General features: G+C 36.4%; 1 protein-coding gene across 1 annotated transcript; it reads right to left on the bottom strand.

Annotated features, from left to right (window-relative positions):
* Positions 1 to 27874, bottom strand: HELRODRAFT_149755 (hypothetical protein; the record flags this gene model as incomplete). Its single annotated transcript, XM_009027158.1, has 5 exons — positions 1 to 81; positions 13373 to 13389; positions 27370 to 27413; positions 27509 to 27655; positions 27774 to 27874. Coding segments are annotated over 5 exons (390 nt in total), but the record flags the coding sequence as incomplete, so codon positions are not given.

Raw genomic sequence — 27874 nt, 5'->3', positions numbered from 1 at the left:
TTTGCCGCAATTGAGACCTGTCCAGCCGGAGTAGCACTGGCAAACATCGGGAGCGACGCACAAACCATTCCCTGAACAGAACTGCACTCCGGAGCACGAGAACTTGGTCTCATTCAAGTAGGGCTCATAAACGATGCGACCGAGTGTGGCATCTGTAGTTGCGTCCTTCAATCTGCCTGCGATGCTCAAACTCTCATTGGAACCCCACCAATTGTAGGTGCAGTTTTGAGTGAAGCCAGTTTTAAATTTTGAAACGAAATCATACCTTTAAAAAGAGAAGCGTCATTAATATTTATTTATAAATAATTTCAATTATAACGAAATTACTTAATGAAAGGATTGGAAAAGATGTTATAAGTAAAGTTAGGAGGTGGGATGTTTGATAGGATGACTCCTTCCAAAGGAAAATTATCGAGGAAGACATTTGAAGAAATTCCCAGTCGAGAATTCGTCTTGTTGTACATGTTTGCCAAAATTTGTTCAGAATTATCGAACGTGGCCATTAGTTCGAAACAACATTTTCCGCCGTTTTTTTCAAATCGATTTTGCGATATCGTTGACTGAACTGGAGGCCAAGAATTGTATTGTAGTGCATAATCGTTAGTATAAATGTAACTGAATGAAGCCTGCGAAAGAAATCATTTTGTAAAATAATTAAATTGTGGTTTGAATTAATTCATAAAAGTTTTACATATTACGATGTTTCTACACAACAGTTCACATTTTTGTAAAAAAAATATTTTTGGAATGAACGAGCAAAATATTATTTGATAAACGCCGTTTTAAAACGAATTAACAAACAAAAACAAACTCGCCTTGTTTACACTTTTGGTTCTATCGGCCATATTGGAGTGGAACTTATTTCTCAGGATGCTGGCTTCCACCCCTAACAAATTCTCCAGAACGAGAGATACTTCTGATGAATTGGCAAAAACATTGTCCAAAATTTTGAGAGTTAATTTCTTAGTAGAACCTGTAAATGCTCTTAATAGTTTTACCGATGGAAGGGAATTTTTTTGAAAAGTGTTTTCTTGCAGGAGAAACTCATCGCCATTATCTAAGGTTAGCAAAATGCAGGACGCTTGGTAGCCAGTGTAACGCGGGGGGGCTGCAGGTGTTTCCGTAAATGACGATCGACTTATCTCGGTGTTTCCCATAACGTAACCGGGAGAGAAAACGCTCAGACCGTTGTCTGCGAACAAGCAGTTAACGATTCTGACAGTGGAGTTTGTTCTGTATTGACTGTTCTCTATGCTCAATCCCACGTAATATGACTTGCTGATGGAGCAACTGTTTACTTCAACCACATCAAATCCTCTTGATATCCGTAGGCCGTTTTGATAACTGAATGCAAAACAAATTTTTTCCATATATAAATAAGTATTAAATTATTTATTTAGAAGTAATTTGAAATTTTTTTTTAAACAAAAAATTACAAATTGAGATTAGAAGATTCAAAAGTACACGAACCCGATAAATGTACATCCAGAAATTGTTAATTTATTTTCTACAATTTTGTTCAGGTTATCGCCTCTTATAAAGTTCACTGCATAGGAGGAAATTTGCGTAAAAGTTGAGTTCAGCACTTCAACGACATCTCCGACAAATCTGAATTCATTACTCATTACCTCCACTTGGACGTTAGCCACGCTAATTTTGTTCGCATTTATGATCGCGAAACTTTTAATGTTCACAAATCTGACGTTCCGCAACTTAACTTCATCTTGAGAAATAAAATAAGTGTCAGAAATTAATTTGGAAGTTTTGACAAATGAGTCAAAAATTGTTAATCTGTAAATTTGGAAACATAGAGATATAAAATGTTATTCCTACCTCCGAATACTGAAAATGAATGGACATTTTTGAATGTAACAGGAGATTCGGCAGTCGCGTTGATTACCAGATAGCCTAAAATTCACACGCAACATTTTAAAGATAAAAAATTGTAAAAAAGAAATAAAATAACCACCAAAACATCAGTTTGTACTCACCTTCAACCGCAAAACTCAAATCATTTGCGAACTCTAAAACGATTCCCCCGTTCAGCGTTAAAGTAACATTCGCTCTTGCAGTATTAAAAAATAATTATTTCAAAGCAAATTATTTTTGAAAATTTTCTATTAATATATAAATGTTGCTAAAAAAATTACTAACGGAACGAAAATTGAAAATCTAGGAGTATAAACTCCATTCGTCATGTTGCTAAGAACTCGAGAATATGTTACTTCACCTCCGTGGAAATCTGCAAAAATTGGGATATCGACGTTTCATAATTGCGATCATTCTATCAATTCAGAACATCATTTCATACTCACCGGATTCTCTATTCAGGAGACCCGTTAATGGTTTGCTTATTATGGATTCATTTCCGTCATTAAGGGAGATTGAAGGCCAGATGTTGACAGGATAGTAGTAGGAATAAGTGTAGAAACAACTTATCCTAAGATTTTAAATTTAATTTTATCAACTTTTTGTAAATGTAAAAAGACACCAGCATGACTTGGAAATATTTTTCAACCTTTTTAGGATGTCAGACCAGTTATTCTGAGACCATTTATTATTAGAAACGTCGTATATGATGGAAGGATTTCCACTCAATCTATCCCAAGATGACTGTATGTATATATCGTAATCCAAATTTGACTTGAGGAAACTGTTGTTGTAGACGGAGACTTCACTTTCGGCATGCGTGTACAACTTTATCGTCTGAGTTTCGCCGTATGGTTTGAGATTGTTTGAAAATATATTATCTTTTATTGTACTGTGGATGCTTTCAGAGCTAATTATCGTCCTCGCGGTATTGTCTGCAAAAATGTTGTCCGATATCTAAACAGAAAAAGTTTCATTTTTTTTAAGTTTTTGTCATAATAGAAATTTAAAACTTAATAATGAAGAATTTAAGTTTTATTCATGGATTCAAAATACATAATCTAGATTTTGAAGTTTTTTTAGACGAATTCATAAAGAAATAAGACTAACATTAGTCTGGAAGCCAATTGAAATGATGATATTGCACCTACAGTTTACAATTCTGTTTGATTTAATGTTTGAGATCAAGTAAGCAGTGTAGATAAGTGTATAATCAAAGTTGTTTTCATTCAGTTCCAAAAAATCATTATTCTCAATGGAGACATAAAAATACTGAAAATATTGTTGGTAGCCGATGCCGTAAAATCGCAAAGTATTTTGGCATGATTTCGATTTGAACTGAGACGACTTGATTAGAGCTCTAGATGCACTTGTCTCATCTCCACGAGATTCCATGTTGATGGCGAAAGTGTTGAATTGTAGGAAATTTGATCTCTCAATCATTAGCGTTCCTCTCCCAGACCACAAAACAGATGCTTCCTTCGTATTCACAAACGTGCTGTTCGATATCAAACATCGGAAGTCATTTGAGTAGTCGGCCAACGTGAAAACAATTCCAGAGGCCCCAGAATCAACAGAGATAAAATTTTCAACTGTGAAGTTACCAGACACGATGCCTTTTATTTGCAGGGAATGAGATGCGCTGTTGACGACCTCAATGTTTTTCAGGATTGGCAGTTTACCCTGGATTGAAATGCCGACGTTTGGATTCACTATTCTGACATTGTTTAAAATGGATTGGTCGCCTGTGTGCACGTGTTTTTGTAGGAATTAGGCACTTATAAAAATGAAAACTTATTTTTTTACAACAGTTTGATTTCATAATTTCAACGACTAACGCAAAATTTAAGGTAATGATTTAAAATAAAATAGTTGAGCATGTGACAATATGTAAGTTTGAAGTTACTCACCAGCTGATCTCTTCCTCCTCTTTGAAACTTCCCCCGTCCACTCTTCCATTTTGAAACTGGACATGCTCTGACTGTTGGATGCACTGGCTGCAGATGACGTCACCAAACTCAAGGAAGCAGATGACGATGATGTAACACTCTCTTGGAATATTACGTTGTCGCTAGGAGATGATGAAGACAAAACTTTTATAGACGAGTAACCGACATCAGATGGGTTGAATGTTGACATTAACACGAAGGAGGCGTCCATGTTGAATTCATTGGCACGTCTTGGGTTGTTTCTTAAGTCCAAAATTAAACTTTCTCCGTTCTTCCTGTAATAAAAATGACAAACAAAAGACAATATCGGTGTAGGTATGCAGAATGTTTTTTTCACAATTGCATACCGGAGAAACCAGCCAGGTTTTTTTGAAAACATGAGCGAGAAACATTTGGGATCAGTTGCCAGTAGACAAGGGAGTGCTTGAAACAACATTTCGTCATCATCCAAAGTTTTGAGATTCAATGTGACGTCATCAAGATGATGTAACTCCCAGCCCTTGCCCAGATTTTGTTGTGAATTTCACGATTTATCTGGGAAATCGATTTGTTTTCAATATTTTAATCAAACGACAAGATGTTATATTTTAGTCAGAGTAAAATGTATTCGGTATCGAATGTCGCCCTTGAATTAAATTTTTTATATCAGTACCTCGATTGAAAATGTCAAAAATAGTATCATTCAATTTTTTAACTTCAATCGGATCATTGAACAGTTTCTTTGCGAGTTTCTTTATAAATAAGTAACCAACAAGGAACAATTTTAAATATATAAATTTTTAAGATTTATTTGGTTTCTAGAAAAATATTATATTGCTTAAAAAATCCTATTTTTAAATTAGGTATATAAATTCTCATTTCAGTTTTGATTCACGCAGAACTGCAAAACTTCTTTTGCAGTTTAAAATAATATTCAAGTTATTACTCTTGAGAGATTTTAAAGAACTTACCAGCTTGTGTTGGCACCAGCTCGAGACACGTTATGTTGTAGAAGACCTCTGGGTCCTGGGGTACGTTCAAACTACATTCTTGCAATGAAAACGCGTTCGGATCGGTGCATGCCAATGTGATTCTTTGATATTCGCCAGTGTTGTTAGTGCAGGGTGGTACTGTTAAGCGATCTTCGTTTGAAAGCGAGCTGCACATTTTTCATTTTTTTTCTTCATTTTTTCATATCAGTAAAAGTTTTAAATTTATTAGTTAATCTTACTTGCAGTCGAAAACAGTTTGAGTTAATGATTCTTTATAACCAGCTTGCCGACACAAAATGTCTGCATGGACTTTTTTCGAGTAGAATTCATTCAAACTGACAACGTACCAAGCGTTCTTATAAAATATCGACCACCAGTTTTTATCTCTCTTTATCAGCCAGTCTTTGAAAATTTTCAAAATTGTAAAATTAACACTCAAATAAATGAAGGCACAATGGAATATTACATCAAACGATATAATAAAAAAACAATTTATAATAGAAAAAGTTATTGCGTAGAGTAACCAGTGAACTTTTGCTGAAACTTTATGCCCTTCCAAAATGAGTTGTTGGATTTTGAAACCAACTCCACTTTGTTGTCATCATCTCCGTTCATGGTTAAAATCCCTGTAAATAACATAATTTATTTTTTTCACAACGCACTTTGAAAGAAGGAGTTAACAAATACCTTCAACGATGATCCCTCCGGACAGAAAGTTGATTTTCACTCCTGGCTCTACAGTCAACTTCCTGCCAGCCGGAATAGTGATATCCTCAATAACTGTGTAAGGAGATTTGGTGAATGTGAGTACTACATCCTCTTGCAGGCTTCCTCCGATCTGACCATTTCCTTTCTCAAACGTCGAAGTCCTCGTTGTTAGCGAGGTCATGTCAGAACTTTCGAACCAGGGATTGATTACTGCTTCGACCAGGTTCGGGTCATTGGATTTGTCGAAAACTCTAAAACTCGGGTCCGAAGCACTGCCCCAATAATTTCGAGCAAAATAAATGTAAGCTGGCCACTGGAGGTTTTGGTTATTGACGGTTCTTGTAATTTTCAATTCATAATCTGAGATAGGGTTGTTGAAAATGTTACGATCCGATGTTAAACCGTAACAATCGGTTGAGAGAGCTGCAGTAACGTCATTTCCTTCAAAAGTGTTGTTCCTGAGGTATACAGCGTAATTGTAACTATAAATCTCACCATTGGTAGAAGTGCATGTTAGTTTGAGGACTGATGTATCAGCTGGTCCGGAAATATTTTTGAAGATGTTGTTTTCTATCCTGACAGCTCCATGTCTCGTCACATCAAACGTGTTATACACGTTCGATACGTACAGGTAGACCAAATTTTTGTAATTTGCCGTCAGCTTCGCTGACATCTCGTTTCTACTTAAATCAAAAAGTGTGGGGTTTGTTAGGGGAATGTTTATGACGCCAGATAAAATTTTGTTGTCAGTTATTGAGAATGTCCCACTGGTTGAAGAAACGTAGTCATCAGTGTATACAATGTTCTGGCCGCATTTGAATGTGTTCGATCTGGCTCTGAAGTTACTAGCGGTGCACATACTACAAACGATGCAATCTTTTTCAGATGCTTGATTCGAGTTTTCAATCGTGAAATCCTAAATTTTATAAATTTCAGATGTTCATACGAATTAAATATAATTTCATTTGCAAAAGAATTCATTCATCTCACACGCCCAGAAGTTTTTTTTTAAATTGAAACTAACCAAACCAGTGTAGTAAATGAAGATAGTATTCGATATTGAGGAATTGTGAACTGTAGCACTCATCTTCGCAACGTTCCGAATGTCTAATGCTTTGTAATAATAATAGTTGTCGGAACCCTTGATTAAACTTGAATCGACCAAGAAACTTAAATAATTCACATTGTTAAAAATAATACATTCTGCTTGACAAGTGACAGCCGAATGTATTATTGATAAGCTGATGTTGACTGCTTGTCTAAGATCCAAACAGTTAGAATTGCATTTCGCATCAACTCCCTTTAAAATAATTTCGTTTAAATTTTGACCTGACACTTTTAAAAATTTTGCAACGTTAAAAACTGAGTCTTGAATGTTCACTGAGGAGTTGACAACTTCCACGGATAGTGAGGTTTCATTTACAAAAACGTTTCTTATTATGGAACCTAAAAGTTTATTAAAAATAGTCTATCCAGTATAAACATGTTAAATGGTTTGCTATTAAGCAATTGAAAACACACCAATGCTATTAAAAAATTTTATCCCATTCCAATTGTAATCATCAAAATTTCCTGTCTTGTCGGAAGCTGTCAGCGTAACTTTTCCCTCAATTCTCAAACAGCCTCCTATCAAAAAATTTAAAATTATTTGCCATCAACTGTTGAAACACTTTTGAAATTAAAACACCACCAAACCTTCTACGACAATGGCAGTTTTAGGTTTGAACCTCAGAACCAGTGGGCCTTGGATACTCAAGCACGACCCATTTGAAACGTAAATGTTTCGGGTTACATTGTACGCATCATATTCAGCAGTCAATTGCAAAATTGTATCACTGTCAACTAAACCTAATTTTTTTTAGCAAACATTAACTAAAATGAAACATTTATTTTTTAACATTAGACACAACGTATCAAATTAAAGAAAAAACATACCTCCGATTGATCCATTTGATGTGAAAAATTTTCTAGTTGGAATTGTTTGCAGACTGCCGGTTGATTCATCCTTAAGGATAGTCAAAACTTCCACGAACGATTTGCTGGAATCTCTATAAAAATCAAAAACGCGATCAAAAATATTCCTCGAGTCCGTACTGCCCCAGTAGTTTGAATCAGCGTTGTAGGAGAACCCGCGAACGTAAGGCGCATAGCAGGAGATTTCGTATAGAGAATTAAAATCCAGCAGTTTGTTATTGGATAGCATTACGTCGTTCGGAAATGGTATTTTCAAACTGATGACTTCGTTCATTGTATTGTTTGAAAAAACATTTGAATGTATTTGAAAGTTTGATTTTTTGTTGGATGTATCTGGTAGGTTGATCTGTAGGCAAGGTGCTTCTCTGTTGTTTGTGAACTTTGATTGTTGGATGGTCACGTTCGCTGGTTGGTCGGCATTTGTATCGACAAACAAAGATCTCATCGCGTTTTCCTTGAACGTACAATTCCTGACTGAGAGAGATTTCAAATTCAGACCGACATAAACTGCGGCTCGATTCTGTTTGTAGGATGTGAAGAGAGAGTTCGTTAGAGTCCAGGAGAAAGGTGCTTGTGATGAGGACGTGTAAAATCCGCTTGACTGAAATATCGTCGATTCAAGGAAATAATTTGCTCCACTTATGTACATTGGGTTTATCTGAACACCACCACTCAGGTGATTCACAAACGAACAGTTTGCTATTTGAAAAGTTTCGGTTGTCGATTGATAAATATAAGTTTGACTGTAAAGCCCAAAATTATTATTCCTAAAGGCGGAGTTTGATATGGCTAGTAAGAATTGAGCAACTGAAACTCCAGCTGCATTGATTTGAATGGCCGTATTTTTGTGGTTGGTGAACTGGCATGATTCAATGTTAGCAGACTTCATTCGTGGAAGCTCAATGCCATTCTGCAGGACGGTGGATAGGTTTTGTGTTGAAATTAAATAAGCACAACACACAACATAAGCAGGCGATTATTTTCATCATTTTGTGTCCATTAAATAAACAACACGTTACATGAGCACGCAGATGAATTTACTTTCAAAACTCACCTCATTGCCATTAAAGAGGCAATTCGTCAGATTAACGTTCTCGCTACTTGCGAACGAAATCGCCAGTAAACTATTTTTTATGATGAAGCCCTTCCAGTTCACGTTTTTCATGTTCGACTTGATCCCGGCGCCACGTACGTAGAGATTTCTTAAATTGACGTTGCAGGCTGCTGAAAATTATTGTAAACATCCATTTCTACTGTGTATGAATCGAATCAATTTCAAATCTTGAAAAAATTGTTTTTTAAGAAAGTAATTAGAAAGCCTCACTCGAGAGATCGGATGGAAAAATAACTCCTTGCCAGAAAGGTTTGTTGCTGTCGAAGTAATCAACACTTGCCCAGTAACTGAGGAGGTTGTTTGAGAGGAACTGAACTTCTAAACCCTCGATACTCCTCAAATCCAAGCAGCCTAAGGTTTCGAAATAGAATTTAAACATTAATGCTATCAAACTACAGCTTCAGCAACGTTTGGAAGCTTCGAGCACATTCTCGCTGGTTGGTTGTTTGCGAGTTTTAAGCTTTGCGCCATATAAATACAAAATGATTTACTGAATTGAATAAAATATTTCCACTAAAACGGCATTACTTCTTAGGTTTTACTTTTACAATTTAAAAAACCGGAAAACAAACCAACCAACCAGAAACGGTTAGAGAGGCAGACTTGTCAGCGAAAACAACTTTAACTCCAGCTTCAATGCTAAGTGTAGCACCGACTCTCAACAAGAGTGGGCTTCTGATAATGTAGGGACTGTTCACTGCGGACCAATACGTGTTCGTCTGTTTATTGGTTATTGCATTTCGTCCGGTTAAATAGAGTACAAGTACAGACAACATTAACACAATTTTTATGTAAATTTTAATTTCATTTATTACAATTATTAAAACAAAATGATCTCTGACTACTTAACACATATAATATGATGTTTATATGTAATATAATTCTTCTTTTTTAATACAAACATTTTTGGAATTGGTTATTATAAACGTTATATTATATGTGCTACATATAAATTGCTGTTCAATGTGATGCAGTGATCCGTGTGTATCTATTTATTACACTGTGTTTGTTGTTGATATTCTTGAAAAAGGAAGTAGAATTGAGAATAGGAAAAATAAAGCACATACACTGATATCATGGTCGATAAAAGTTCTCTTCACAATTGTATTTGGAGAGGGACATCCGTAGAGTTCTATTCTCAATGTAGGAAGATTAACGTACGTCGTTGGGATGAGGGCTACTAATATAGCCTTTGAATTTTTTTTAATACGAACATTTTTGGAAATGGTTATTGTTGCGATATTTTGAAGAATTTTGATAATTTTTGAATTAATTATTGAATTAGTTAATTAAAATTAATTAACTAATTAAGTAAGTAATTAATATTTAATTGTTACGACATTTTAAAGAACTTATCAATCAAACAATCGTTTTTCAAACTTGTTGATGATACGTTTCACGAAGATTTCAGCACTACGTACAAACTAAATATTTGTTTTTAGGTCGCTTTTAGTAAAAAAAGTATCAAAATTCGAGATTCACCTGGAATGGACTGTCAAAATGAATAATATTTAAATCTTTTCCATCGTGGTTGCCTTCAAATTCGCGCGCTTTCAAAACGTCGTCTGCGTTCGTTCCATAGAAGATCCAAGAAAAGCCGTCAACAGAGTAGGCAACCTTTGTGAGAAAGCGTAGAAAAATTATTCAACACATTAATCCTAATTATTATTTTTTAATTATTAATTTATTAATAATAACAACAATAATAATAACAATAATAGTAATAATCTAATTTTCTTTTTCACCTTTAATTTAGTAACGTAGGAGTTAAGACCGGTCATGGCTAATTTGGTAACAGTGTACGGTTGTGAGAGGTTGACCGAAAGATAGACATACTCTGGGTAATTGTAATTTGCCATCCAGCTAGCTAGTTTTGAATTAAGGGATTTAATATTGTTAAACATATTAGTCATTGCTATTTAAAATTGTTTGTAAAATCTTGTGGTAGGTAATGAATATAATTATTAATCAGCTTATGCCATTTTATCTGAAAGACTTCAAAGCAAATATAAAAAAATTTGCTTATATTTTTTAATTACACTGAAACACATATACAACTTTATCTAAATCGCATCATACAAAACGTTTAATCATATTAATTTCTATTTTCTTGTTATAAACATTTAATAAACTTGGAATTAAACAATTTTTGAAAAAAAGTGTAATTACATTTATTGGTCTCATTTAGCCTAGCGTAACTCGCTTTGAAGTTGCCGTTGTACTGAGTTGGCGCGAAAATTTTATCGTCTGCTATTCGTCCATCTCCCATTCCCAGAGGATCCGAGCAGGATATCCCGGGTTCGAATCCTGTCAAGTCCACAGTGTTTTTGAATGTTGATTTGAATGAATAGATGAATGAAGATTATGGTTGCTAGGTTAGATTGTTTGGGAATGTGATCTGTATTGTATTTTTTTGTATGTCTTGTATTTAATTTTGCATCAATTCCAACCATACATAACACACGTAAACGGAACTCATCGTAAGGAAATTTTCACGAAATCAAACCCGGTTACTGCAACACAAAATCAAGCGCCTCTAACCACTACTCTACCTCGTCCTCACCAAACAAACGACAAACTGACCACACGTAGGCAGGTCACAGAATTCCCAGTCCGAGTTGGAGGGACCCAAGTAACAGAAGGGTTTCTCATGATGGCACTCTGCCGGCTCAACGGGGTTTCGACAGAAATTATGGGTCGAGGTCAAGTTGACGTCATCGATGCCCTGTAAGGTCAAAGTTCGAGATCACATTTTTAGTCTTTATTGTGTGAGTGATATTCATCGTAAACATCAGCACCGTCATTAAGTAAATAACAATTATTATCATGTACATACATACATACATTATTATTATTTTTAAAAATATTATTATTTATATTATTATTAACATTATTATTATTATTATAATTAGTATTCATGATGACCGTGAAGCAGAGCTTGCTTGACAGCCAATTGAAACAAGGCCTCCCAGACGCTGACACATTCAACTTTCCTCTGTACGTTCCATCATTTGACACGCAGTCTGATAATAATTACAAAATTTATAGCAGTCGTGGTAGTAATAACAGTAGCAGCAGCAGCAGCAGCAGTAGTAGTAGCAGTAGTATTATTATTATTATTATTAGTAGTAGTAAATAATAGTAACAACGAAAAAATAGCAATTATAATTTGCATTTAATATAAATAAATAACATAGTATAAAAAATACAAACCTGCAGCTGTAACGTTATCTATGGACTCATAGAGGACAATAATGGTAAATATAACCCCAAATTTAATCATCACCATCCTCATCGTCGTCGTCATCATCTTTTCTCCACTCCTCATCAATTAATTAAATTTGAATAGAAAAGTTCTCAGAATTTTTATTTAACATCCGCAATATTTTTGAATATAATCATAATGAACACAGTAGTAGTAGTAGTAGTAGTAATAGTAGTAGTAGTAGTAGCAGCAGCAGCAGTAGTAGTTGTAATAGTAATAGTAGTAGTAGTAGTAGTAGTAGTAGTAGTAGTAGTAGTAGTAGTAGTAGTAGTAGTAGTATAGTAGTAGTAGTAGTAGTAGAAGTTAAAATAGTTGTAGTAATGTAGTAGTAGCAATAGCGATAGTATTTAATTATTTAAATTGATTTTTTACGTACATTCTTTCTACTGTATCTTAAAACTCAACTCAGTTAACAATCTTCAAGAAATTTAACGAGAAGGAACATGTTTACAACGAAGAAATGTCACACGAATAATGAGAAGAAACGAACATATATAGACCTCCATAACAATGAAGCTCCATTGTCAAGTTATGGCTGCATAATAAGACTGAATCACTTTTAATAGTAGTAGTAGTAATGATTAGTAATAATAATAATAAACTATTGCTAATAAAGAACAATGAAACTACTACTACGCTGTTACTTGTACTCCTACTACTACTACTACTACTACTACTACTACTACTACTACTACTACTACTACTACTACTACTACTTCTACTACTACCACTCTTACAACAACTAATACTACTACTACTACAACTAATACTAGCATTTCTACTACTACCACTCTTACAACAACTAATACTACTACTACTACAACTAATACTAGCATTACTACTACTACTACTATTACTACTTTTACTACTACTGCTACTTACTAATACATCTCCTACTTTATACATCAAATACTTCTATTTATATTATTAATAATATGAACAACAAAAAATTAGGCGCTAACAATTATAATGGCAGCACTAGCAATACTGCAGCTGCTACTATTGCAGCTGTTGCTGCTACTATCATTACTACTACTACCTCTTCTCAAATAACGACTACTACAATGCTAATAAAATGATTATTGAGATATTTTTGTTAATTCAATAAAATCTGACTTCTCTCGGTGGTTGTAAAATAACCAATTGGCAAAAAGTGGCATAACCAGGTCTTGGAACTGCAAGCGGGTTTTGAATAGCCTGATTTGAGTGCTATTGAATTGGAAAATTCAGTTATATATATTATGAAATGATTAATGCAAACGTGCGTTATGTGGAGTGGATAGGCAAGGCATAGGTCGTGTGCATGTGTACACTACACACATCGTGTGGTGTACAGTGTATTCTTTGACCTACCTAAATCTATAATCTTTTGGTTGTAAATTTCACGCTTGTAACTGTTCTCAAACCCCATTAACTCTATATATATATCACAAAGAATCCTTGTTGGTCGCTGCCCATAATAAACTTTGCACGAAGATCGTAAATGATGAATCTTTCAAAATTTGATTCCAAAATAGGAAACCGACTTGCAGACAGGTACTTTAAGCGATTTTTATGGAGAAAAGAAAAAGTGAAATTGGCAACATATTTCAACTTTCTGGCAAAATGTGACATCCAGCACAAGTTGACGTGGAAAGAAATGAAAGAAATGTCTAATTATTTGCTGACATGTTTGGACCCGGAATACATAGAAGGGAGTAGTTGGTTGAAGAAGGTTCGCTTACTAAACAAGCAACAACAATATCATTTGTTAAAGAGCGCTCAAGACGCTTACTTCAAAAAATCTACAGTAAAATATTTTAAACAAAGATTAGCGACCAGGGACAAAACGGTATATGGAATGATATACCACAGGGACCATTTCTTCCATCTTGCCTCCAATCAAAATTTTTATTCGGTGCCATATTTTGAAGAAATATCTAGAAATGACCGCTGTGTAATATGTTTGGAGGAGTTCAAGGAAGGAGGTTTGGTGTGCGAGTTGCATTGCAGCCACACGTTTCATATACTCTGCATTCGAAAATGGTTTGAGACAAAGGATTCATGCCCTCTGTGTCGGGCGTTCATCTGCCTGCATCTGAGAATGATTGCGAAGCTTACATCGAAATGGAAAAATGGCAAAAGTCATTTTCAATTTCGAATAGTGACGGAGCCTTGCGTTAAACGTCACTAATTTTTTTATATGTGAATTTGTTAATTTTCTATATTTGAATTTGTTTTTTAATTGTATTAATTTACCATGTGATATTTTTCTGTTATAATCTACTAATATTTATAATTGTAAAATAATACTAAACACAGAATAATTTCTTTTAGTTAAGCGTATTTCAATTGAATCGTCTAAATTTAATCATTTATCTGTACCAAATAATCATTTATTTGTTAGTTAATAAACTTCCAAGAAAAATATAGATTCACCAACCCAACAGGTCCCTATACGTAACGGTAATTTCCCTTCTTTTTTGGTCTCCGAATTAGTCTTGTTGTTTGATTGAATAAAATTGTTTGAATACATATATTCACACATACATATCTAACATTTTAAGTGTGTCACCGAGTTAGGTCGGTCAGTAGAAGTGCCGTGTCTCGAGCTATCATTGGCCTTCAAATACTGTCTGTTCAAAACGCGCGTAAATACGTAATGTGCGTGTGTGGTGTGGATTGTGTGGGGTCGCCTTTGCGACACATGAAAGTTTAACTGCAAGCGGAGAATAACGTATAAGAAGGTATGCGTTCGACAGAGCCGGATTATTAAGAAGAATTGAAAAATCTGATTATCTGAAAGCCGAGAAGAAATAAAGTTAAACACGATTACGTAATAATCTAAACTGACATGCCATCAAGACATCGTGGCGTTCAAAGTGACACCTGCTTACTCGATCGTTACGGTATCTATGCCATCCGAATGAAATCAATTGATTGTAAATGTGGAAAATAGGTTATGATAGCACGTCTCGAATGCCATTCAAATGGAAATTTTTGTAAAAATATAAATAAATAATATGCAATGTAAACAGTTTCGTGTGGTGGGCACCGTACCTGCAAGCTTGTACTTGCACAACAGCTTAATGTTAATGGTGGCTGTTGATCCGCAGAGAAGAAAATCTAAAATCTTTAATTATCTTTGGTTGTAAATTGTGTACATGTAAAAATTACACTTTACTATCTTTGGTTGCATGAATTTATCTATATATATTACGGCGATATCTTATGAGAATCGCAGTCTGTAAAAACTTTACACGAGGATCGTCAATGATGGATCTATCGAAGACTGAAATCGAAGAAATGGCAAACGATTTTGCCGGTTCGTACTTTAAGCGATTTTTACGAAGAATAAGCAAAGTGAAGTTTGCAATATATTTTAACTACCTAGTAAAATGCAGCATCAAACATCAATTGACGCTGAAAGAAATGAAAGAATTGTCTGATTACCTTGTGACATGTCCAGATCCGGAAAATATAGAAGGGAGTAGTTGGTTGAATAAGGTACGCTTATTAAACAAGCAAGAACAATATCAATTGTTGAAGAGCCCACAAGATGCTTACTTCAATAAACCTACAGTAGAATATTTTTCAAAAAAAATAGTGACATTGGATGGAACTCTAACTGGAATGATGTACCACTGGGACCTATTCTTCCACCCTCTCTCCAACCAACGAATTTATTCGGTGCCATATTTTGAAGAAATATCTAGAAACGATAGCTGTGCCATATGTTTGGACAAATTCAAGGAAGGAGGAATTGTGACCGAGCTGCCCTGTAGTCACACGTTTCACATACCATGTATTAAGTTATGGTTTGGGAAAAGATATAGTTCTTGCCCTATATGCCGAAGTTATATTTGCATGCGTGTGAACATGTACGATCATTATACAATGAAGAAGAAAGGTGGAAGAAACTATTTCAAATTTCGATTTATAACCAAACCCGCTGTGCAATTTAAATAATTGTCTATTGGTGTATTTGCTGATAAATTAATAAATTTGTTGTTTAATATAACTCGAAGAGGTACTAAAATCTACTGATTTTTTTGAAATTAAACGTAATCTAATTAACAAATTTAATTGTATTTATGTATAGGCACAAATATCATTTGCTAGTTTATCAATATCAATTCATCGACTCAACAGTTCTTTTTTACTTTTTTGGTTTCCAAATCATTTTTTTGCTTGAATGAATACTGACCATTTATTCTATTACCCCACGGGCCAGGGACATTTCTGTTTGACCTTGAAACTTGACTAGGTGCTTACGGTCAAGAACGTGAATGCTTCGAGGCTACTGCGATTGTTTTCGATTCCAACTGTGGTCAATCCCCACTAAACTGTCTTTCTGCCTATCACGCGTTGCTGAACTATGTACATGTTTTATATAGCTGGCTTGTATTTATTGAATGCCAGATGGCTGATATCTGAAGTTTTCTCTCAGTTATATCAGTAAATATTGAAAATTTAAAAATTCACACACATAAACAAACACACACACACACACGTGGTGGTACATTTTTCTAACGGCGACTTGAAACATTCATTCCTACTTTACATCAATGCAATACAATCGTTCAATCGTCCTACTTGTTACACACTGTCATTCAAATTAGTTAGTAAGAGGATGTTCAATTGTAAGAGGTGAATAACACGAGTGAGTGTGACGTGCGTCTGTGCATGTGGGTTTGTTTGTTTGTGCGTGTCTGTGTGTGTTGGCTTGTTTGTGTGTTTGTTTGTGTCTCTGTGTGTGGGTTTGTTTGTGTGTTTGTTTGTGTGTGTGAATGTGCTATAATACTAGTCATTACGCTTTTACACTGTTCACTAATACAATTTTTATAAGAAGCTCTCAGCTAGACAATTACAGCAAGTCGGTATTGTAAATTCAAAAACTGACTACAGACCAGACCACATGGGATGAACGCATATTTAATTTGGTATTAAACTGTATTCTATTGTAAAAACAGTAACATTAACATTATCAGGCAATTCAATTCTCAATCGAAAATTTCACATAATTTAGAAAAAGTGTTGAAGAGTTGATTCAAGTTTATGGATGGATAATTTTTCATTTTGGAATTTTTTTACTATTATTTTAAATAGTCAAACTCACCAGAGAAGCACAACTAAATATCAGAGCCAATAATTTTAAGAAATTGTAATGTTTACAGGCTGAGTTTAACCGGGTTGTGGTGATTGGTGTTGTTATTATCATCTGTGTCGTCAGCGTTTTGTTTGCCTGTGTTGGTACAGTAATATTTGTGACTGTAGGTTGTCGCTCTGCTGTAGTTGTGCTTGGTGTGTTGGTTGCTGTGTTGGTTGGTGTGTTGGTATCGGTCGGTGGCTCAGTTTGAATTGTCATCTTGCTTGCAGAAATAACCACATCCAGGTAAGATGACAATGGTGGAATGCCTTGAGAAATATCAATAAAATATTAACTGATTAATAAATTAACAAACAAATTTATTAATTAAAGGTTAAATAAGTTATCTTCCTACTTTATTAAAGCAATTTCATAGTTCGCTAATTTAAAAAATTTATATAAACTATTTAAAGCATGCACCGTTGTCGGTGGCTTCAATCTGAAACATCATCTTTGTGACCTGGCTGACCGGCTTGACGACACTCAACCAGCCCGTCGTGGGTTCCAATGAAAAGTAACCTGATTCCAAAGAAGGCAGGATGCTCATTGTGACGTCATCGTTGTCGTCATCTTTTGCAATAAACTGTATAATTGTGATAAAAAAACATTGTTTTTGTTTTGTTTTAACAAAATAAATATCAGAAATTAAAATAAGAATTTTACAAAATCTAAATACATACCTGATACAAATTTGGAACCAGTTGTCCAACTGTTAATTTCAACGTTACTCCAGATTTATCAACAAAAGATGGTGGGTACTCATTAACCTTGAGGACGTTCACAATCACAGAAACTGATGAATTGAGTGCAATGCTCTGTTCCAAGTCATCGTATGCCGCTACGGTCAAGTTGTACATCGGTTTGGCTCCATTTTTTAGAGACTTCGCTAATGTTAACTGCCCTGTTTTAATGAGCAGCATAATAAAAATTGTTGGTTAAAGAGAATTTGTAACAATTTTTTAAATTTATTTCATGAAACTCGGTTCAACTAATTAAAAGTTTAACATTCATAATTGAAACATTGGAAACACCTGTCAAAACATTGATTGCGAAGAAGTTTTCTTCATTGCCAAATTGCAAATAGTAGTAGAGTGTGGAACTATCTTGGTCAGTACATGAGAAGTGGACGTCTAACTTGCTGCCCACTTCAAGTGTTTCGTTTAACGACGTCTGTGAAATTTTAAATATTAACTTGATATGCATCTTCGAATGAGTTGATTGGAACAAGTTATTAAGATTTGTAATCAAAAAATTTAAACTTTTTTTTATGGACCTCGTAAACTTTTCCTTCACAGACAGGCGGGAAATTATTGAAATCACTGATGTGTATGGTGAGATGTTGATTGTTCGAAGAGACGTGCTGACCATCGAACACCTGCATCGACACTTGAACGGAAGAAATCGCCAGGTCGTTTCTGAAAGATGTGGTCAGATGCGTTGCTCCAGTGTCTTTGTTGACGGAAATGAAACGGAGAGGACCAGGGGAAGATGGGAGGACTGAGTAGGTCAGCTGAGCTACAAACAAAAATCAAAATTTATTAAAATCACCATACCGCGACAAATTTTCGATTAAACTAACAGTCGAGATCGCAATCTTCGGCTTTGAAGGTGTAGAGGAGAAAGTTGACAGGAGTCCTCCTCGATACAGTGATGTTGGCTGACGTGCTGTTGAAACGAGGTATGCAGTCGTTGACGTCGGTGACTGACACTGCAACAGTGGCTGTCGATTCCAGTGGTGGCGCGCCCGAATCAACCGCCTTCAACTCCAGTACGAATGTATCGATTAGCTCTCTATCGAATGATGCCGTGTTAAGAAGTTTCACTCTTTTGCTTTGTAGGTCGGGAACGAGTTTGAAATAATTGCCAGAAACCAAGTTAGGAGGGGAGAGAATTTTAAAAGAGAAGTCTTTTATTTCAGAGTTGATACCGAAATCCAGGTCAGAAACTTGGGCAACGAGTAGTTCTGTATCGATGGAAGCGTTTTCAGGGACCTTAACAACGTAACTTGGTTGAGAAAACATTGGCGGATGATCGTTCACGTCGACAACTCTCACTAAGACATCTACTGAACTCGAGAGCTGGCCGGTTGGCGGGGCCCCATCATCAGCAGCCATCACTTTGAACTTGAAAATTGTGTTTTCGCTTGAAGCGACCATTGGCACCAAGTTCGTAACGACGCCTGTATTGGAATTTAAAGTGAACGGAACGTATTCCGAAGATGGGACAACGGAGTACGTAATTTTTTCGTTGGGATCGTCTCCGTCCCATGCCGACATCTTCCCAACAACTGTTCCAGCTTGTTTTGTTTCACTGACATTGAAAACATATTCTGTGTTGTTGAACGTTGGCTTGAAATTGTTTGCTTTTGAGATTTTCAAAGTGAATTTCGCCGTGGTTGTTAATGGAGGCAGGCCATGGTCAGTGACGTTGATAATGAATTCATGGCTGCCCAGATGACCTGCGAACGATGTTTTCGATGTTATGGTCTGATCAACTTGATTGTACGCCAGCAAATCATGGTTGTCTGGATGCACCAACTGGACGGTCAGCACGGAGTTGTCACCGGCGTCCACATCTTTCACAGCTACATTCTTCAACAGTTCACTTCCAACAGCTGTTATATCTTCGAAACTGAGAGTACCAGGCAGTCCGAGAATTTGAGGAGCGTTGTCGTTGACATCTGTCACGTTGACCGCAACTATTAAGGTTCCTGTCTTTGCAGGGTTTCCAGAATCTGTGGCAATGACGACGATGCTGTACAGGTCTCGCTCTTCTCTGTCTAGTTGTCTCGTGGTGCTGATGACGCCTAGTAACAAGATGAAATTAAAAATTATTTTATCGTAACACAAAATACTTCAACAAACCATTTTGAGGTCCAATTTTGAAAGGCAAATCTGGTTGAGATTTCAGGGAGTAAGTTACCACGTTGTCCTCCACATCGGCGTCTGTAGCGTTGACCGTCACAACAACATGCGGAGGTTGGATGTTTTCTGGAACGTCTACGCTGATTGCATCGCTGGGAAACTTTGGAGGGTGCAAGTTGGCTGCTTTCATAACGATGCTGTAGACGAACGTGCCTGGAATTATTTTTTTAATTTTATTCCTCAAAAAATTAAAAATAAGATCATCACAGACAATGACAGATTCAATTTCAACAAAAGGAAAATTTTCTTACCTGGAGATGGAATGTAGTCGAAGATATGCAAATAATTCTCTTGTTTAATTTGCTGCAGCCAGATATTTCTTTCAACGTCAATTTGTTTTGAATTGTTTCTGGTTACACTCGTGAAAGTTTGTAGAAGGTTTACTGCTGGTGGGAAGAGCGTTCTGACGTACACCCAACCGAACGTCTCACATGACACAGTTAACTGAAGTTGTACATGCAGCGTTAATATTCACACATTCACAAAGAATAAAAATTAATTAATATTACAAATCAAAAATAAATTCAGCAAACTTTGAGAGGCCTGCCCAAAAGCAGTCCGTCACTTGATACGTTGCACATGGAGACGTTCAGTGGATTGGTTGCGTTTGAACTATCGTACACCAAATATGGAAGCAAATCAAGAGTCATCGATGGATTCACGATCAAGAAATCAACCAGGGAGTCAGATTTTGGAAAGTCAATGAGGACGGTGTGAAGGAGTTCGTGGAAGTTCACTTCTTCTAGAAGAGACAGGCGGGAATCTCCTGCCCAACCGATTACAACTAATTGTTTCAATCACGAATTAAAAGTTTCTGATCGTTGTATGTAGTTATATTCGTAATGAAAATTAACATACCAATAAAAAAGACTGATTACTTTATAACTCACCAAGTGGGTTCGTATTTTGAAAAGTTGCCGAATAATTTGAGAAGGTTCCGGAGAGGGAACAGGTCATCATCCACTGAGCTGACATCGTAGACATGAGAAGAATATCACCAAAGTTGACAGTTAACGACGGCGAAACATCCCTTCCGGCAATTTTTGTGCCGATAATTTTAAAATCTACCAGTAGACCTTTCTCGTTGTCGATAATTTTTGGTTGGGAGGACGTTATTTTGAGGTTCGTAGCTGGTCCGTGGCCAGAATTTGAAATTAGGATGCCCAGCGTGAATGGGACGGCAGGCTCTATAATTTCTGAAATTTTGAATCACTAAGTTTGAAATGATATTTTTTTTTCATTTTAAATTATTTATTTTTTATTTTAAAAAATAAAAAAATGTATAATAATAGAACTTGGAGTGAGAGGATCATCACTGTAAACGTATTTTTCAAGAAAGTAATTGACGGAGAGGCGAGGGTCAGGTTTCACTGTGATAGTGTCTGGGAACAGGGGCACTGTCAAGCTTTGCTCTCCTATAAATATTCAACGTTGTTTAGATTTGTAATGACAGAACGTCCCCAATTTAAAATGTTCTTAAACCATTGAGAAATAAAAACAAAACTACTAACCGACGGTGTAGTAGAGAGTGCCTCCGACATTATACTGGACGTCTGAGGTTGGTGCAGCTGACGAGTAAGGAATGATGAGCCACCTCGCTGTGCCAGTGTCACCTTTCTTCAACACTCCACTCCCTGTCACGTCCGTCAGGCCTTCAACTGTCGGCTTTCCTGGGGCAGAAGTAAGGCTCAATTGACATAAGAACGGAAAATAAATGAATTTGTGTATGTTTAAAATTTCTTACCGATGGCAAATTTGAAGAGAGCGTCTGTGGTGTTTGTTGTGCCGTACGTTGTTATCTCGATGACCACCTTGATACCCGTCAGGTCACTCGCCTCCCCATTCTCCAGACGAAGTTCTGCTTCAAATCCAGTCCTCGTCAGAGTCATGCGCTGCAATATTTGGATCCGAACCTTGGCGCACACGCCTTCGTCCGGTTTCTTACGTTAAATATTATTTATATGTCTTATATTTTTTAAATTTAAATTTAAAAATAAATAAGCTTACTGATTGAGCTTGTTGATAAATGTTATAAGCATCTAAGTACCAGTCGGCGATGGTTTCTTTATTATCCTTTCAAAATATTAAATTAGTTCCAAAGTGACTGAAATTGTCCATGAATATTTTAATATGTTTTTTACCTTTTTGGCCTTATCTTCATAAACTTTCAACTTTTGTTCACTTTCTTGAACTTTGGCCAACCTGATCATCCCATCAGCCAGGCCCTCCCCTCCTCTGCTCCAATCTGCAAACGAGGAATTGTACCGGAGAACCAACCTTCGAACCATTTCTTGGGTAGCGTTACTGGGCAACGGACTGTTCATTATGCCGTCAAACTCATTCTTAGTGACCAAGGAGCCGCCATCACTTGTGTCGGAGAAAGCTGGTTCAAACACGTCAGAGAACCATTGAGATGGATACTCGGAGAGGTAAAACCTACAAGTTTGAATTTAAATTCATAAAGAATTAACTTTTGCAATGATTCAAGATAAAATTTCAAAAGTAAACTAACCAATCATTGTTGCCTAGATAGGTACTGGCAAGCACATAGTACTCGTAAATGGCAATCGATCTCTCACCCATCATCAGTCCCATGTCCTCTCTGCTCAGGACGGCACTTCGTTTCTTCCTCATTGAATTTCCCGAATTTTCTGTTTTTCCGACTCCAAACTGACACTCAAGAAATAACTTGGCACAGCTGTAACAAATATTTTGTCTATTAAACTAAAACTAAAGTTTAATTGGCTTTTATTTTGTTACAAAAATACTTTGGAATGAAAGAATAAAGTAAAATCAATTATTTTTTTAATTAAAATTCAGTTGAATAGCAGCCAGAACCACACACTCGATGACTTTCTCTATCTTCTCCAAACACTGAATCATTGCCGTAACCACTCCGATTTTGGGAATTTTTCTACAGCTGTTGATGCAGCTGGCGACAGATCTGTAGGCGGAGAAGCAAGTCCACGGGTAGTTGAAAACGCAGTTGCAGTTTATCGGGGAAGTAACAGTCGTTCCCTTAGATAAATCTGTCAAATTTTTTGTATAAAAAAAGTTAATTTTTTAAAATAAAGTTGCAATTTTACATTTAGCATTGTTTGACTTAGTAAATATTATATAAATATTATATTATATTATATTATAAAAAAATTTTATCACAAAAATTAACAAAGTAAAATATCTTTCTAAAGTTAATCTGACCCGATCCACTTCCCCATCCAAAGGCAGGGGCCAGCCAGGGTCGGAACTGGATGTTCATCCCGAGACCACTGCCTCTTGCTGCTTCAGCTGAACAAACTTTTGAGTTATCGATGGTGGACATGAGCTCGTTGTAACGCTTCTTGTCGCAGATGTAGTAGTAGATGGCTTTCATCAGCAGGCTCAGGCATTTTATACTTCAAAATATTTCAATTGGAAAATAAACAATAAAATATTTTACCGAACTCTTCCAAAATTCAAATTATTGAAATTTTATATATAAATTAAAATTATTATTTTACATCTATCCATTTTTGAATGTCGCAGCCACATTAGGTAAACTTACAAATTACTCCTTTTACGAACACTCCTCTTGGCGAGACTGGAGTCTAGGTATTGAAGTTTTTTAACCTCATCTACGTGAACTTCGACAACGGCGTACAACGTTGTGTTCGCCGGGATGTCTCCGAGGTCCGTGTTGCTCTGAAAAATAAAAGTAGATTTTAAAATAGTTTACGAAATTAAAAAAACCAACCATAGTTAAAGTAAGGAAGGGATGAGCATTGGCAGCAGGCAATGTGAATTGAAATCCTTGAGCCGTTATTAATCCGTGATTTGTAATTTTGAACTGCAGGGTCGTCAGCAGGCCCCTCTCCATCAGATCCAAATCGATCTGGGTGGGATCCATGGTCACCACAGGAGTCGGAACGTTCGTCGTGAAATCCGCTTCCAAAACGATGTCGTATTTGTCTTCTATGGGCACTGGTTTCACTACCCAGCTGTTTTAAAATTGTGTTTTATTCATATTTGTATTATTTCTATTTTTCTATATACTTCTGTACATTTTTGTTATTTAAAAAAAATTATTTCTGAACAAACTTCAAACCTGTAAGTCACAGCTGTTCTCTGTAAGAAGACTGACAACCGATTTTGTCCTTGCGTCGCGAATATAACGCGTGAGTCTGGCAGGTGTTTCTCAGCTGACGTCTGCAGAGTGTAATAATCTTCTGGTATGTTCACGAACGTCACAGCGCCTATTGAACAAAACAAATCTTTGACAAACCTCATTTTTTCAGTTAGGGAAATGTGAAATTTGTTTGAAATTTATTTGAGGCTAACACGATAACAAATGAAACATGAAATGTACCAGACGCATCTGTGTTTTGCTGGACAGTCAGTCCTGTGTACCTGGAGGTCAAAGCCACGCGGGCTGCCGCCAAAAGAGGTTTGTCGCTCGAGAAGTACGTGTATTCATCTTCAACTTTCACTGTTAGATTCAAACGATCTGTGGAGGCTATTATGAACCTGCAGTTGAGAAATTGTTTGCCATCTCGTATATACACCATTTTTGTGGCGAAAGTCAAAAATTGAAAACGTTTTGCAATTCAGTTCACCTGAAACTGAAAGTAGCAGCTGTTTCTGTTGACACGATTGAGGCGCTCCCCTTAACATCACCTATGGATTCATTGGCCGAAGGGTTGAAGGAAAACACCAGAGTGCAAGTCTGATCCGGTTCTAAAATAATTCCTGCCTCTGATGTGCTCGTCAGTGTCGTAGTGTTGCTGCCAAATGAGATGAAGCTTAAAAGAGAGCTACTGGGAAGTTGTGGTTTGACGTTCGTGGCAGCCCTGGAACCCACGTTTGTTAGTTGTACCTGTACGTGGAAGAATAATAATGTTCAAACTTATATTTTTGATTCATTTTAATTTTTGTGAGAAATGCCTGTTAAAAATTTGTTTGTAAACCTGAAAAAATTTGTTGTTTCCTCTTGAAACAACAGCTTCTATGTAAGTTTGAGACAAAACAAATGCTGGGTATTTGTGCTGGAAGGAGAAGTAGAAGGATCTCTGCTCAGTCACTTGATCATTTGTTACCATCGTTAAAGGCAGGTTACCTGAGTAACCCTGTTCAACTGAAATGTTGTGCAATTTGATCAAGTATTTGAACTTTTTCTAAATATTCATCTACATCTACAAAATGCTCATAAATTGTAGAAAATAATGTAAAACATTTGTTATTCACGACAGGACAAAAAGTACAATCATGACAAAATATTACCGGACAGATTGGCACTGAGGACAACAGTTTCATTGGCTTTCAGGACATTTGCAACTGGACAATTGGTGGCCGTTGACGACGACGATGAAGTTGGTGACCAGAAGCATTTGATTTGTGCCGATGACGCCGTTGATGTTGGGTCGGAATAGAGAACCAAATGGAACGGAGGTGTGTAGCTCTGTGGTAAGATTTTTTAAATTTTCCCCGTGAACCCTTACGTCTTAAGTCAGAATAAGAAGCGCGAAGAAACATTAGATTAATAAAACGTTCACTCACTGTTAGATACATGTTAGTCACTGGGTCGGAGCCGATATTTTTTATCGTTATGAAGTTTTTATATTGATATTGGCCGACGTATTTGGAGACTGATGTTGGTGCGAGAGTGAAACTCATTCCATAAACTCTCCAACTTTGTTGAGCAGTCGTCAGAGTGGCTTCTACGTCTGCAGGGTGTCGTGCGTCCTGATGTCAATAACAAAGTTAAATTGAAAAAAAATTTTTTTTTCACTAAAACTAGTACAAATTTTTATAAAACAAAATGCAAAATAAATAATGATCGGTTAAAAAATTATTACTAACCAGTTCTGTCAGACCAATCTCGGAACTCAGTGGTTGGAATCTCGTGTAAAACAAACCTCTTTTGCTCATTGCAGTTGACGTTAGCGGTATTTTCCTCAGGCCAAAATTTGATTTGATTCTTGAAAAAAACATTAAAACAATTTTTCCACTTTGCAGGTTAAAATGAATTATTCTAACAGATTAAATTTTTTTTGAAAACTTACAACAAAACGATAGGCAACTGGGAATTTGTGAGGTAGGGATTGACCAACCCATCGACCCACGCAACCCTCCCACTGATGAGTGTGGACTGCGGTCTGATGAAGGGACCCCTAGGAAGCGCATCCAACACGAGGACATACGACGGAGGTACTGCCACGTCGAACGTCGCCAGGCTTCTGCCATATTTGTTGGAACATTCTACTTTCAAATTGTACGCTTTTGTACTGGCGGGAACTTTGGCCCACGTTATCAAACCAGAACTTTCGTCCAAGTTAACATTTGCTGGTGATGATACAATGAGCCATCTTAATACTGGAGTGCCCTAAAAATTATTTTAAATTATTAAAACTATAGATTGGCGTGTTTGCAGTATTTTATACCTTATTCAACCGTTTTTTAAAATGATCAGTTTAATTAAAATAGAACTTTAAAAATAATTTTAAAAACGAATAACATCAAATATAAAAATTTATTAAAAACAAAAAGTTGTTTCAACGTTCTCAACATCAACCTGAGTTACAGCAAGTTGTAATGTGAAGTCCTGTCCTTCCATCAATGAAATATTTTTGACAGCGGATACCTCAGGGGCCAATCCAATTTGGTCACAATCATCTCCAGTCCAAGGCAGAAAACAGGAGCACCGTCCCATGGTGCATATGCCTCGTTTTGGGGTTGTTGTGCTTCCACACAAATTTGAGGGACAGGCAGGGTTGAACGTGTACGTAAACTTTGAAATGCATATTTAGTTTTGTGATTTGAAAGCATTTCATTAAAGATGATAAATTTATTATTTAGTTGTAAAATCTGTTAGTCTATTAAACGTTTGAAGAATTTTTTAACTTTTGTGTCCAGATATCCTTGAGTATCAGTAATTTTGATTTCCAACTGGACAACACCTGCCTGCGTTCGTGGACTTCTGCATGATATTTTATCCTCCGATATCCAACTTCCATTAACTTCTACATTGCCGTTAAATCTTGAAAAAATTATTCGTTTGGCTGCCATCGTCATTAATTGTTAATATTTTCGAATGATTAATGAAGATTCAAAAAATTATTTCAGGGAAAGAATTGAACAAAAATGTAATTGTAAAATAGAGGATAAACAACCTGCATTTATATGTCCTGACGTTTGGCAAATTGTTTCCGCTAATATAAATGACGGTACCCCCCAAATCAGGTCCGTTGTCAGGCAGGATGCTGAACAGTTTGATGAGAGGGAGGCACAGAGGTCCAAAAAATTTCGGAGCACATTCCTCGCACAGAGGACCAACGAAGTTCGCTCCACTACAATCGCATTTACCTGTGGTACAATTATTTTTTTAAAATGTTTTTTTCAAAAACAACAAATGTTTACCTGTCATTTTGTTGCAGGTTCCGTGGACGCAACTGGGACAGGGCAAACAACTGCTGCCCCACCAGCCTTCTTTACATTGGGAACAGTCAAGTCCAGAATATTGAGAAGCGCACATACACCTGAAAATGCATGAGTATATTTATTTTGAATCATTAAACACAAATTTATTAACGACACGCCAGATAGCCCGACGAACGATTCACATCTGACTCACTGGTCAGGTCCAATACAGACGCCCCTGTTTGAGCAATTATTTCGTTGGTAGCAGTTGGTCCTCGAGCAATCGTCGCCCCACCAGCCAGCCTCGCAACTGCATCTATCAGGTCCTACGCACGCACCTCGGCCCAGACAATCGTAAACCCTGATGTCATTAAGAGAGTACTTTCAATTAGTACGATGGAGAATGTTTTACTTTACTTGCAAAACATTTTTGGCTTAGAGTGAAAGAGCTGACAAGTAAAAAATTTGGAAAAAGTAACCTGGAGCAAGAATATTTGCCGCAATTGAGACCTGTCCAGCCGGAGTAGCACTGGCAAACATCGGGAGCGACGCACAAACCATTCCCTGAACAGGACTGCAC

Source organism: Helobdella robusta (genome assembly GCF_000326865.2).
Source record: "Helobdella robusta unplaced genomic scaffold HELROscaffold_5, whole genome shotgun sequence".
Taxonomy (NCBI): domain Eukaryota; kingdom Metazoa; phylum Annelida; class Clitellata; order Rhynchobdellida; family Glossiphoniidae; genus Helobdella; species Helobdella robusta.
Note: the sequence above shows the minus strand (reverse complement) of the source record. Positions and strands in the feature narration are given on the sequence as shown.